The 14,031-nt window shown below is 40.7% G+C and overlaps 1 protein-coding gene across 1 annotated transcript; it reads left to right on the top strand.

Annotated features, from left to right (window-relative positions):
* The first annotated feature begins 9,287 nt into the window (after positions 1-9,287).
* Positions 9,288-13,493, top strand: LOC143880111 (cytochrome P450 71B35-like). Its single transcript, XM_077382865.1, has 2 exons — positions 9,288-10,201; positions 12,633-13,493. Exons 1-2 carry the CDS (start codon positions 9,335-9,337, stop codon positions 13,266-13,268), a joined length of 1,503 nt encoding a protein of 500 aa, XP_077238980.1. The 5' UTR covers positions 9,288-9,334; the 3' UTR covers positions 13,269-13,493.
* Positions 13,494-14,031: the final 538 nt, after the last annotated feature.

Here is a 14,031-nt window from a genome sequence, read left to right as displayed (position 1 = left end):
CCGTCGATTTTTACTACCTCCTGCAATGATTCCATCTCCGGCCAAGATCCGAGGTCTGCAAATCTGAAAGGAGAGAGGATCAAGCTGCTGATTTCAAATCTTTCCGAGCTTTGATCATTTTTTTTAAACTCGATTAGCAGTCCATGTAAGTAGTTTCTCTTGAATGTTTGTTTTTGTTCTTGAGTTTTATTTGGAGGCTTGAGTTGCTTGTGATTGTAGACACCCCGCTGATGTGTGGGGCCCGCTGATGTGGGGCCCGCTGTGTGTGGGGCCCGCTGATGTGTGGGGCCCGCTGGTGTGGGGCCCGCTGATGTGTGGGGCCCGCTGTGTGTGGGGCCCGCTGATGTGTGGGGCCCGCTGTGTGTGGGGCCCGCTGGTGTGGGGCCCGCTGTGTGTGGGGCCCGCTGACGTGTGGGGCCCGCTGATGTGGGACCCGCTGACGTGTGGGGCCCGCTGATGTGGGACCCGCTGATGTGTGGGGCCCGCTGTGTGTGGGGCCCGCTGCTGTGTGGGGCCTGCTGATGTGTGGGGCCCGCTGTGTGTGGGGCCCGCTGTGTGTGGGGCCCGCTGGTGTGTGGGGCCCGCTGGTGTGTGGGACCCGCTGGTGTGGGACCCGCTGGTGTGGGACCCGCTGACGTGTGGGGCCCGCTGTGTATGGGACCCGTTTATGTGGGGCCCGCTGATGTGGGGCCCGTTTGTGTGGTTTTCTTCTTCTTTTTTTTAGAGTCTGTTATAGAGAGTTTAGGATTCCGTCCTTCCATCTTTCAGAGTCAGTCTTCAGCATAGGAGTCAGTCCTTCAGTCTTTCAGGGGTCTGTCCTATCATCATAGGGGTTAGGATTCTGTCCATCCCCTCATCCAATCACGTGATTTTATTCACTCCTGCAAGGTATAGGATGCTGTCCAACCCTTGCAGAGTTGTTATTCTGTTCATCCCCCCCGCAAAGCATAGGATGCTGTCCAACCTTTGCGGGATATCAGGAGTCTGTCCTCCCCTTGTGATGATAGGATTTTGTCCTCTTGTGTCGAAAAATTCAAAAACATCTGAAAAATCAAAAATCTCAAAAATCTCGAGTCATTAGAGTGTAGTTAGGAAAATCAGTCCGAACTACGGATGGCTTGATCCCTAGCTGAGGGGTACGTAGGCAGCTCAGGCGTGCTGCTGGCATCCTGAGTGCAGTCACCATTATTTTCACTTTCACTCTTTTTACACCATTTTTGTAAATATTTCTCACCTTTCCTTCCGAACTACGGATGGCTTTATCCCTAGCTGAGGGGTACGTAGGCAGCTCAGGCGTGCTGCTGGCATCCTGAGTGCAGTCACACCATTATTTTTTTCCACTCTTTTCGTCACCATTTTTTTAAATATTTCTCAAACATTTCAAAACAAAAGCAAAAAAAAAAAATGGGCAAGGACGGTGATTGCCAGGTCACTCGGAGCCCTCTTTTCATTCCATTTCCGGTTTTCATCGTGGTTTGCCGGTTTTATCGATTTTCCGACGTTTTTATCACGTTTTGGGACGGGCGACGACGTAGCGTGGCCCCTTTGCAGGGATTGTCCTCGCTGAGCCCAACGATAGGCTATGACGATCGTGAGACCTATCCGATCTTCAGCAGATCAGGATTGTTGAGTTTGATTCATTAGAATTGCTCCCTGAGCCTATCGTACGCTCCCTTTTATTTTCCCTGTCATTCTCGATTTATCGATTCATTTTTTTTCCTCGCATCTTTTGTTTATCGTGTGTTTGTCTTTGGTTCCTTGTGTGTTTACTTTCAGCTTGCTTATTATTGTGCGCTTAGTTTCACATGCTTAGCTGTGGCTATTTATTGCTTTTCTGCTTACCATATCTGATATTGCTTGTTTAGCTGTAGCTGTGCATGCGGATGTTACTGCTTTCCTAGATGTGATGGGTTAGGAATAGATGCAGTGAGTTAGGATTTGGATGTCTATTTTCTTTTGCCCATCCCCGGGTCATGCATGCTTAGATAGACGTTTTCTCGGGGATGCTCGTTCCCATTTCACATGATTTTCGCCCAAAATTCTTCAAAATTAATTAAAAATGGCATAAGAGACCAGGTGCTCGCACTTGGGCGAATTGGGGGCGCCTAACCCCTTCCCCATTCGTCATCAGGCACGGACCTTTTACATCTCTGGTTATCTGTTGCGACAGAGCACAGCATGGGATCCAGGGCCCACTTCCTTGGATGGCGACTCTTTCTTTGTTCGAGGTGCGCCTCGAATCCGGGCTGGTCCCCGAATCGAGAGGTATCTCACTTCACATCGCCGCTCATGCTGTGAGGGGCACTCTTTCGAGAGTTCCTTGGCGGAGCTCTCCTTCACGTGGATGATCCTGAGACTCGCGTAGGGGGCACGTCCCCCCGCCCCGTCCCGGATCGCGGGTCCACACATCTTAGATGAAATCCTAGGATAATAAAATCCTCAACTTGAATTAAATAACTTCTCCTAAAACTGTTGAAACAGTCAATCCCGTCTAGGTCAGTGTCTTAGTCGAGTTAGGCATAAGTAGCTTAGCTTAGGTGCACCGAACTACGTCGACTCTGATCCCAGTGAGGCTTGGGTACGTAGGCAGCTTGGATGTCTGATGGCATACCAATCACGAGTCGGCACCACAACAAATTGTGGTGTTTTGTATATTAATTTTCTTGTAAATGCTTAATGAAATCACTTAGGATTTTCCATGAAATTAGAATTTTAGGAGAACTGTCACTTAGATTGAATCCAGACAAATTAAGAAATCAAGATACACATCTAGGATTCACATTGAAATTAGATTTTATGATGCATGTCACTTAGTTCGCACATTAACAGAGAGTTGAATGAGCCATTTAAAATAAATTCAAAAGAGTTAGCTTTTGGAATCGAAGACCGATTATCGGGCAGGAATGGTGCATGTGGTGGATAACTCCCCATACCTTCCATTCTTGTAACCAAGTAGCGAGTCTAGATTTCTGGTTAATTATGGGTCCTAGATCCCACATCTAGGTGGCGACTCTGTCAGTCTCTTTTGCGTGGAATTCGGATTGCCTTAGTGATCCCAAGTTCACATAAAAGATGAATTAAAATCATTGTTAAAAAGCACACGCCAATTCGCGTGGGTACGAGAGACCAAGAGAAGGCGTGGCGGCTCGCGCCCCACCCCTCTCGCGGGATCGGGTCCCACAGTTGTATAGATGCGAGGTTTGCTTTTCTTGGTTTCATTTTCATGGTTATGCTTTATCTATGATTTGCATGTTCCGATCGTGTGAAGTTAGGATTCAGGTTCTTGCTATAAGTTCTATTCTAATTTCTTGATTCTCATTATTTCTATTCGGGAGATGTGTGAATGTTTGAGAGGTATGTTGGTAGGATCAGTCCTTGCTTCCAAGTTCATTTTGGTTCCTTGGATTCTAGAATAGTTATCTGCCTCATGTAGCTTACAAACAAGGTAATTGGTTTCATTTTGGCTATTGCTTTTAATTTTGGGCAAGGTGAATTTGAGCCAAGATAGTTCATAGTGTATCATTTCAGTTTGGTAGAGTCACAAGTAGGGTTTACTGGTTGGGCCTCATATATGTATAACGTGTTGCACTATGAGCGAAAACCAAATGATTCCTTTGTATGTTCTGATAACAACACTAAGCTTGCCTGTATTGTTGATTCGAAAATTACATGCATTGTTCTGTGAATATATGTGAACTTAGCTTTGATAAGGAAAGTCATGTGTTAGGTTTTCATGTTCATCTGTTGAGATGTTTATCCGTATTGATTGGTCATTTGGAGCTTGAGGATATGGTATGCCTTAGATAAAGTTGGGATAATGAGCTTGGTCTTCTAGTTAGCTTCATTTCATTTGCCCTTTAGGGAATTTTTGAAAGTCTTGTTTGGTTTAGCATTTTAGAGGTTTTAATCTGAATTTCACACAATTTAAGCTGTTAAATACTAAGAGATACATTTCAATTATCGGCATTTGAGGTCTTGTCATTTATTGCCCTTGGTTTATTTTGTTATGTTATCTTTGTGATGTCACAAAAGGAGAATTAGATAATTTGTTCCAGTTTGAATGCTTCTTTTGCCCAAAATTTTTCAAAATTAATAAAAATGGCATAAGAGACCAAGTGCTTGCACTCGGGCGGATGGGGTGCTCTTCGGACCTTCATCATTCGTCACCAAGCACGGACCCAAATTATATCTCTGGATTTATCCATTGCACAGAGCATTTGTTTTGGTTCCATAGCCTATCCATAGATGGCGACTATGAGTTATTTTAGGAATATCTTAGTTTAAAGATTTTCATCTCCGGATCAAGAGGTATCTCACATACATCGTCACTCATGCTGTGAGAGGTACTCTTTCGAGAGTTCATTGGTAGAGCTGTCCTTCACATGTGGAGATCTTAGAGGCCGTTGGGGGCTCGTCCATCACCTTCCTCGGGATTGCGGGTCCACAGTATCCTTCCAATTATTCATCGTTGACCTTTATTATCCTCAAAATATTGGTCAGTAGCTAGTTAATTCATCCATAGTAAAAAAACATTTCATATCCTCGATACCGTTAAACTATGACTTCTTAGCTAAATAAATCAATAATTACAATCTTACCACCTACAGGGTCACACTGCCCAGCTCTGGTAGTTTATAAAATCATGTCTAACTCTCAATAATCCTCAAAATTTAGAAAGCTTTTTATTTAGATTCTTTAGAAATCCTAGATATAAACTCTCATAAGAGAGAGAGAGAGAGAGAGAAGCAAGAGATTTGGGGCAAGAGAGAGGCTTTTTCTCTCTTGGTGGAGGCTTGGGCTAGAGAGAGATAGAGAAAAGAGAGAGGAAAAAGGAGAAGAGAAAGAAGAGAAAGAAGAGAGAGAGAGAGAGAGAGAGAGAGAGAGAGAGAGAGAGAGGGAGGGAGGGAGGGAGGGAGGGAGTTTCGTCTTGGGTTCTTCTCATGGGTTTTCTTCTCGGGGTTTTCTCTCGGGGTTTTCTCTCGGGTTATTCTTGGTGTACGGTCTTGGGTGAGAGAAGCAAGGAAAGGGTTGTGGGTTTGGGTTTAATCTATTTTAATCCTAGTATATTGTTTTTCTCATAGTAGAAGATCGTGTTCTCACCCGTGGATGTAGGCATCTTGGCTGAACTACGTAAAATCTTGGTGTTCATCTTGTGGCTTGTGTTTTCATTTTGCTTTTCTGTTTATTTGTGCACATTTAAATCAGATTTGTTCTCCGGATTTTCCCAACAGATTCTATTGAAACCTATTTCATCTAAATTAAAGATGAATTAAGTTTTTCAATGTAACAAGAAGTTGAATGATCAAGTAGGTAAAGTCCCCTTCCATAATGTTATATAATTAGCCAGAACATACCTTACATATTCCTTATAGTACGCTCAAACTATGTAACTGATCTAAACTTTTCAAGTGCATATTCTTGAAATTATCCATGCGCTCCGAATCTTTCTTTATATCTTCCATAGATCAATATGATCCGACTTTGATCTAGAACTCCAATCATATATGCCAACTAAATTTTACTAGTAGAAAGAGTAACGAATCTAATAATATTTAAGTAAAACAGAATCCTGCACTCAGTGAGTGCGCCACATGGCAATCCCTCTGTATTTTGTTTTTATATTTTTCCCGTTTTCCTCCCCTTTTTACACTCTTTTTTCCGCAACGACAATACGATTCATCTCCTACCTTCTCATCTTCCCTTCTTTTCCTCCCTCTCTCTCATTAATTGCCACAAGATGGAAGTTTTGGTTGAGTTCTAAAATTTTATCGAGGTTTGAGGTCTATAAAATTGACTGCAAAAAAGAGATTCCATCTGAATCACCTTTGGCTTCTTCATAATTCGTTCACAACTAAGGTCCTCTCTCTCTCTCTCTCTCTCTCTCTCTCTATCTGAATCTCATTCAAAGTGGAAACTTATTGCTTTGATGTATTTCCTTTTTCATTGTTCAAATTAAAGATTGGATTTTATTTGATTGTAATTCTGGTGATTACAGGGTTTTGTGTTCTCAGCGATCACAAAGTTAGTTGCTCAGAAGGCCTCTCTTTCTGCGTTGATTATCTGAAGGTTAGACTTTCCCAGGTCATCGCTTTTTTTTAATGAAACCCTCTGTTGTTGTTTTTCTTTTTCACTGTATTTTTTTTTGTTCACTTCATTTGATTCTTTGTTTTTCGTTCTCGTGCAACGCACAGGTCTGTAACTAGTATTTGAGTAAAGAGTAGCGAATACTCCAATCATATAAAGTGGTGGGCCCCACTCAATCAAAACATGAAATGTAAAACGTGGCCCTACCATAATGCATAGGTTTGAGTAAAGATGGTGGGCCCCACCCCATCAATAACATTAGGGGTAAAATGATGAGCCCTACCACATCAAAATCTGAGTTACGAAATGGTAGGCCCCCACCCTATAAAACACATGAGGTTTAAAACGGTGGCCACATCCCATCAATACCTGAGGTGCAAAATGGTGGACCCCACCATATAGAAAATTAATGCTAAACCAAATTTTTAAAGGAAATGGTTTTCGATAAAAAAAATTCTTGGAATGAAAAGCAACGACAATGAAAAGAACCACTAGTATCTAACTATGTATTATAATAATAGGGGATTTGCTAGGCAATTTTGCAGCGGCTGGCTTTTGCATGTGAGAACAGCCACACAGGTTGACGTTTTGACAGATTGTATCTTATTCACTGAATTCATCTGAGGTGGTTGTTCTCACATGAAAAAGCCAGCCGTGAAATTGCTTTCTGCGAAATTGCCTAGCAAATGCCTTGAGTTTCAATTTTATAGCATCATTTCTTTGATCGAGAGTTCAAAAGCATTTAATTCACTTTTTATATATACGAGAGCATCCAATCAAACTATCTTCGAGGCTTACTCGCTCGCAACAAGGATAAAATCTTATAATGTTCTTGTTCTCCAAACAAATTAAATGAATAAGATACAATCTCTCAAAATGTCAACCTGTGTCGCTGTTCTCACATGAAAAGCCAGCCGTGAAATTGCTTTCCGCAAAAGCAAATGCCTTGAGTTTCAATATATTTTTTTTTTTTTGAAAAGGCATTTTAAAATTTTTTTTTTTGAAAAGGGAGTTTCAATATTTTTTATTTGAGTAAAATAATTGAGTTTCAATATTATGTTGGTTTTTATGGATGATCCAAGGGTTAAATTCCCTTTTTCGAATTTGTGATTTGTAAATGGACGGTTCGAAATATTAGAAGACAATGGTGAAAAAATCTTCAGAATTTGAAGCGTGAGGATCATCTTATGCGGGAGAGCATTATTTCAGGCACTTCCATTATAGTGCTGAGTAAATGAATCGTTTAGATCATAAACTCATAGCCTACAATTTTTTTGGTGCTGGTATTTTTTACATGGAAAATATAGTCACCATATATTTGCCCTATATTTTAAGCATATATTTGAGAACTTATATGGTGGCTAACCGTCAAGTCGTACCACCCTTGATCTTTGATCCAACAGCAGCCTCTTAAACAGTGTGCTGCTGTTGGATGAAAAATCAAGGGCAGTACCGCTTTCACGGTACTTGAGGGCACCATATGAAAAGTCTGTATTATATAAAGATGGAAACTTTTAAAGTCAAGTGTTAACTCAAATTTTTATGAGACTAATTGCTAAATTAAAGAACCATTAAAGACAAATTTTGCACGTGCCCGATTGGCTGGGCATCCACCCTTGATATTTGATCCAACAGCAGCCTACCTTTTCAACTTTTTCAGGGGCTGCTGCTGGATCAAATACCAAGGGCAGATGCCCCGCCCTTTTACGTGCCCGGGCACCATATAATTTCTCGGACTAACGGCCATGTCCTTTGAAATGAAAAAGAGAAATACGATCGGAATTGGAGACTTATGAAACGTTTTGTGCATTTTAATGCATGGTTTGTTTGGTAGAGAGAGATTTGAGAGAGAGAGAGAGAGAGTCGATTGAGTGAGTTTTTATATGGTGTAAGCCCATATACTCCAGTATTTTTCAAAATGTAATGTACGAGCCACACCATATGATGATCCAAACAGTCCATTTGATGAGACACAACATAAACAGGTTGTGGCCCAAAAATCCTTTAATAGGATGGTCCTAACCCCGCCCGATCTATAGAGGTTTCCATAATATGTCGTTCTATATAGATCGGATGGCTAGGATCATCCTATGGAAATGCTTTTTTGGCCACAACCTATTTGCGTTGTGTCCAATCAAATGTACGGTTTGGATCATCCTATAGTGTGGCCCATACGTCACTTTTAAAAATATACACGATTATACGAGCTTACACCATATAAAATCTCCTTATTTCAATTATATAAGGGCCCGTTTGGATACCTCATATATTGTATTTGGATTTGGAATTGAGTTTTGAATACAAAATGAATAGATCCAGCAGCTCATGTTGAGGGAGAGAGAGGGGGAAGGGGGATACTTCCTATTGGAAGGGGAAGGTTAAGGAGCAAAGAGGGTGAAGGAAACTGCCAGATCTGTGGATTTCCAATTTCTTATTTGCACAGTTTATTTGGAAATCTGATTTTTTTCACTGTCAGCTGTTGAATTGGAAATCCAAGAATTTGATCCGATCCAAATTACAATGCAAAAAGGGCTGCAAATGTGAGAAATCCAAATCAAAATCATCTCTGCATCCAAACGGGCACTAATAGATTTATTTCTGCAGAAATTAATTATAATACGGTAGTGGTGATATCATCTCTTTCATTCATCCCAAAAATAAAGAATAAGGGCATATAGACATTTTTTAATGACACTATGGTCGGCTAACATCTCATTGTGAAATGATGCCTAGAAAAAATCTTTGGAGCGAATTGTTATTTTATTTTTAGAGAATAATATTGTCCATCGGATTAGTTCCTTGTCATTGGTGTCAAATCACACAAACACAGTCTTTTTAAATGTGTCCATCGGATTAGTTCCTTGTCATTTGTGCTGAGATATAAAAAGACAGTCTTTTTAAATGTGTCAAAGCCATTGAATCACTGCACATGCCAATCTTGTGACAGCTACGCACCATATAAAATCTCATATGTTACATGGTGTCAAATCACACAAACACACCCACTATTATCACATGTGTGGGTTGGCCATTTGCAAACGTCTCAATTCACAAACACATATTACATATATCACGTGTGTGCGTTGGCCATTTGCAAACTACAAGGTCTCAAATCATACAAGTGTAACTTGTGATCGGTTGGCCTTTTTCAAATCACACATGGCAATATTCACAAACAAGGGACTCTGGGGCTACTTAAGAGGGAAACCCAACCCCAATCTAACTACAATACCATCTAGCTCTTTTTCCTATGGCTCTCTATGCTTTATCCGGCTGGATTTCTTTTCTTCTGCCGATCCTTCCTCTGCTTCCTCTCTTACTTCTCATTTTCATGAAGAAAAGAGCAAGACCTTATAATCTTCCTCCAGGCCCCTCTCCCCTTCCCATCCTCGGAAACTTACACCGACTCGGTGGGTTGCCCCACCGATCCCTCTGGTCACTCTCCAAAGAATATGGCCCCCTCATGCACCTTCAACTCGGCCGCGTTCCAACGCTGGTTGTTTCCTCTGCCAGAATGGCAAAAGAGGTCTTGAAATCTCACGATCATGAATTCTGCAACAAGCCCGCCTTCGCCTCTCAACAGAAATTATCTTACAATTTCTTAGACATGGCTTTTGCCCCATATGGTTACAATTGGAAGGAGATGAGAAAAATCTGTGTTCTTGAGCTACTTAGCCCTAAGAGAGTCCAATCATTTGGATTAGTGAGGGAAGAAGAGATAGAGAAAATGATCCAATGCATATCTCAATCTTCATCCTCAGACCCTGTAAATCTAAGTGCAGTGCTCCCTTCTCTCACCAACAGCATAATTTGTAAGACTGCTTTCGGTAAGAGTTCCGAAAGAATTCTTCGAGTTCTTGAAGATGGAATGACTTTGTTGACTGGTTTCATGGTGGCTGATTTCTTGCCATGGATGTGGTGGATTGATGTGGTTACTGGGCAACAAGCCAAGATTGAGAAGAATTTCATGGATTTGGATACTTTCTTCGAGCAGGCTATTGAGGAGCACCTTGACCACAAGAGGGAGAGACTGGACCAAGAAGACTTGATTGATGTCTTGCTCCGAGTTCAGAAGGATCTGCATCTTACTAAAGATCATGTCAAGGGAGTCCTCATGGTAATCCACTTGTTCCATTAATTGACTTTTGACTAAAATTCCTTGGGCCTTGTTCGTCTCGGATTCTGATAATCGATTGTGAGTTCCCAACCAATTATTGGCTCAAACTTAAATGTAATTTTGAGCCAACAATTTGTAGGGTGTTAGGTACCTTACGAATACGACAAATGCTCCAGAGCTGATGCAACACTTTAGTCAAGGCCCTTTCAAAACTTATCTCATACTAGGCTGGGCCCCACCCAGTCCCATACCTAGGTGGGCTCCCACTCAGGAACGTAACATACCACCACACTTCCGCATCCACCGTCCTCATCGGCCTACTCTGTAACAACTCTCACTCTGGCTAGTTTCCAGATAGCCCTTTCCACATGTCGTCCCTTCCTCAGCGCCCACTCTGTGGCAAATTCTCTCTAGTGGCTTTCACTCATGCTTTTTATCATGTAGCCCTTTCCAAGTAGTCCTCTCCACAGGTCACCCCTTCCGTTTCTCAAACTTGAGGCGTGATGGCTGTTCTGATACCAAATGTTAGGTAACATACCGCCAAAAGCTCCAGACTTGATGGAACGCGTTAGGCAGGGCCTTTAAACATGTCCATGCCAGGCTGGGTCCCACCCAATCCCATACCTGGGAGGGCTCCCACTCAGGCCCTTAACATTGAGGGCTCACAATCGGTTGTCACAATCTGAAATGAACATGGCCTTAATCTCTAAGATATTTTGCAATTAGTTATATAAAATTATTAAATGGCTAGTGTAATATTTTGAAACTTTTTTTGCCAATTGTCCTTCGATATTTTCTAAACTAATGATTTTTTCCAACAAGAAATTTAGCCTTGGCAGAGTTCTCATAGTAAAAATAAAACATTATATTTTCCTAGGGATACAAAAATCTAAAAAACAATTAAGGAGAAAAAGTCATGCTTTCCACATTTGTCAAAAAAAATTTAGTATCCATTGTACGTTAACTTAAGTAGTTGCTGGATTGATGCATTTTCATTTCTTGTTTTTCCGATCACATAGGATTTTTCTTGTAGTTTTCCAGTTTTATTAGGACAAAGAAAGAGCGGGAGAGAGGGAGAGAGATAGAAAGAGAGACCTTTAGAGAACATAATATACAAAGGAATATTTCATTGGGAGTGTGAGTTAGGAATGGTAGGTGCTCTTGTATGGGAAAACAAGAGAAGAGTGTAGAATTCAAGGAAGAGGAGGTCTGGCCCCAATTAGTTGAATCGATTATGTAGTGTTGTGATCATAATACCAAGGTAAGGGAGCTTGGGAGATACACGGCCAAAGGGCCCGTGTAAAGCCGCAATAAAATTACAAATGCAATATAAAAAAGAGGACTTTCTTGTATCTCTAAACAACATACAAGAGCAATGCTAAGCAATGCTATTTTCCCCCTTTTTTCCTTAAAAATATCTACACCTCTTCTCCCTTCAACCTTTACCCTTGAAGCTTCTATCTATGCATACAATCTCTACACAAACAAATCCACTTATATACTTAAGACACTCCTAAAATAGCTAAATACATTAAATATATTGTTGTAGTCCCAATGAGTCCTTTAAGCGTCCTGTAGAAGTTTTTAATTTTTTAAGATTTTAATTTAGAATGTGTTCAGTTGTTTGTAGGAAAAGAAAGTAAAATTGCGTGGAAACAAAGAAAAGTAAAGAAAGAAAATGAAAATGAAAAGTTATTGAAAAAAGATCGTTTTGTTGACAAGAAAAGGAAAGGAATCCAAGACCAAAAAAGTTGTTGAAATGGAAAATGAATAGTTTTTAATTTTGTCAAGAAAAGGAATCGAAGCCCAAAAGTTATTTTTCTTTTCCCAAGCTCAAAATCCTCCACTCACAGCATAATTTTAAAAGCTAGAAAATGTGCCTAACTTTCTCTCAATGCCCGCTGACCTTCCTTCCAAGTCATTTTCTCAAGGCACTAAAATGGCACAAGAAAACGTCCAGATTTCTATCTTTTAGACTAAAAGCGCTACTTTCTAGTGGAATCCATTAGAAAATGCAACAACCGAACCGTGCTTAAGCAGCATCATAGGAAATCCACATTAACTTTTTTATATTCTAGCCAGCCTAAGCGGGTGCTGGCTCTTCGGCATAAAGTCGCAGGTTTGCTCCCCGGAGATGAGTGTTCGAATCCCACCCGGACTTAGCCTTATGCACGTGTATGTGGGAAGTCTACAAAGAATTTCCACAAAAGCATGAATATTGATTTTGATTTATGATTTCCTAAAATTCTAAAACGTAAAAAACTTCTAATCTTCGTCACTTTGATTATCATCTACGTTAATGAAATGTTCATCTTCAGCTTTGTAATTTAGCATTCAAACAACTCAATGATCATCATCATTTCTGTATGCTTGTTTCCTCCCTGAGCAAAAGTTAATATCTCTAACAGAGATCTAATTATACGTGGCACAGAATATTTTGGTTGCAGGGACGGACACAATATCCGCAACAGCAGCATGGGTGATGACAGAGCTTATAAGGAATCCAAGAACAATGAAGATAGCACAAGATGAAGTTAGAAGGATAGTTGGAAGGAAAAATAAAGTGGATGAAAGCTTTCTTCCCCAACTTATATATCTAAAGTCAGTGGTGAAGGAAACAATGAGGTTACACCCTCCAGGTCCATTGCTTATTCCCAGAGAATCAATGCAGCATTGTAGAATTGATGGGTATGACATTTTGCCGAAAACTATGGTGATTGTAAATGCATTGGCTATCGGAAGAGACCCCGATTCATGGGAGAGCCCTGAAGATTTCTTGCCGGAAAGATTTTTTAATACCTCGGTGGATTACAAAGGGCAAGATTTTGGTTTCATACCATTTGGGGGAGGTCGAAGAGGTTGCCCTGGAATTTATATGGGAACATTAGTTGTGGAGCTTGTTCTTGCAAACCTTCTCTTCTTCTTCAACTGGGAATTGCCGGCTGGGATGAACAACAAAGATATTGATGTGACTGAAGCACCTGGTTTTACAATGAACAAGAAAAATGCTCTTCGCCTGGTGCCCAAAAGATATATTAATTTTGGGAATGAGCAAGCAGAAGACTAGAAGTTCCTGTCAATCTCTTTTTTTTTCTCTCTATGGTTGTCCTGTAGTTATATGAATAGAATAAGCAGACGGGAAATGATATATTCACTGCTTTTCTTCCTTGGGCCACTCCCTTCTAATGTAAAAAGGCAGTCATAAATACAGTAGAGAGGACTAGCTCAAGGAACAAGATTGGGTGAATATATAACTTCCCTAAGAAGAAATAATGTGCTTAGGTTTCTTGGACTTGCATTTGCTTCTGTTATTATTGATATTTCTCTTGATATTTCTCTTTGATTCTCTATAAGTGTGGATCCCGTCCCGGAGGGGGTGACCCACGAGGATGAGTGTTGCGATGATGATAGCGCCTTTGTCCATTGGATTTGAATATGGTTGCTTTTCTCGTAAACTTGGGATAAAAATCCTAATTTACGAGAGAAGTCAGGACCAGAGTCGCCACCTAGATTAGGGATCTAGGACCCATGATTAACTCTGTATATTTGGTCTACGATTTAAATTCTCGGTAAGTTACCTGATTATGAGATCGGAAGGTGTACCGCACGAAGTGTACAGCATCAATCTTGCCTGACGAAAGTCAGACTTTACCTTTTAAATGCTTTAGTTGTTTAAGTTTTAACTAAAGGGGGTAATTGTGAGTTTTATTTGAAAAATCTAAATATTACTAATGATTTGGCCATTCACAGTTTAGACTCATGCGGGCCAGGAGTGCATCCTACATGCAACTACATGCCTATGTGCCTATGTGATTGTTTTGAGATTGATG

The sequence above is a fragment of the Tasmannia lanceolata genome, unplaced genomic scaffold (assembly GCF_043159265.1).
Source record: "Tasmannia lanceolata isolate RefF3 unplaced genomic scaffold, GAP_Taslan_0.1 ptg000006l, whole genome shotgun sequence".
Taxonomy (NCBI): domain Eukaryota; kingdom Viridiplantae; phylum Streptophyta; class Magnoliopsida; order Canellales; family Winteraceae; genus Tasmannia; species Tasmannia lanceolata.
This window is presented reverse-complemented; position numbering and strand designations above follow the sequence as displayed.

Coding starts and splice junctions, on each gene's coding strand:
- LOC143880111 (XM_077382865.1), top strand. CDS start 9,335: ATGGCTCTCTATGCTTTATCCGGCTGGATTTCTTTTCTTCTGCCGATC. Junction 10,202..12,632: donor ATGTCAAGGGAGTCCTCATG/GTAATCCACTTG, acceptor TACGTGGCACAG/AATATTTTGGTTGCAGGGAC.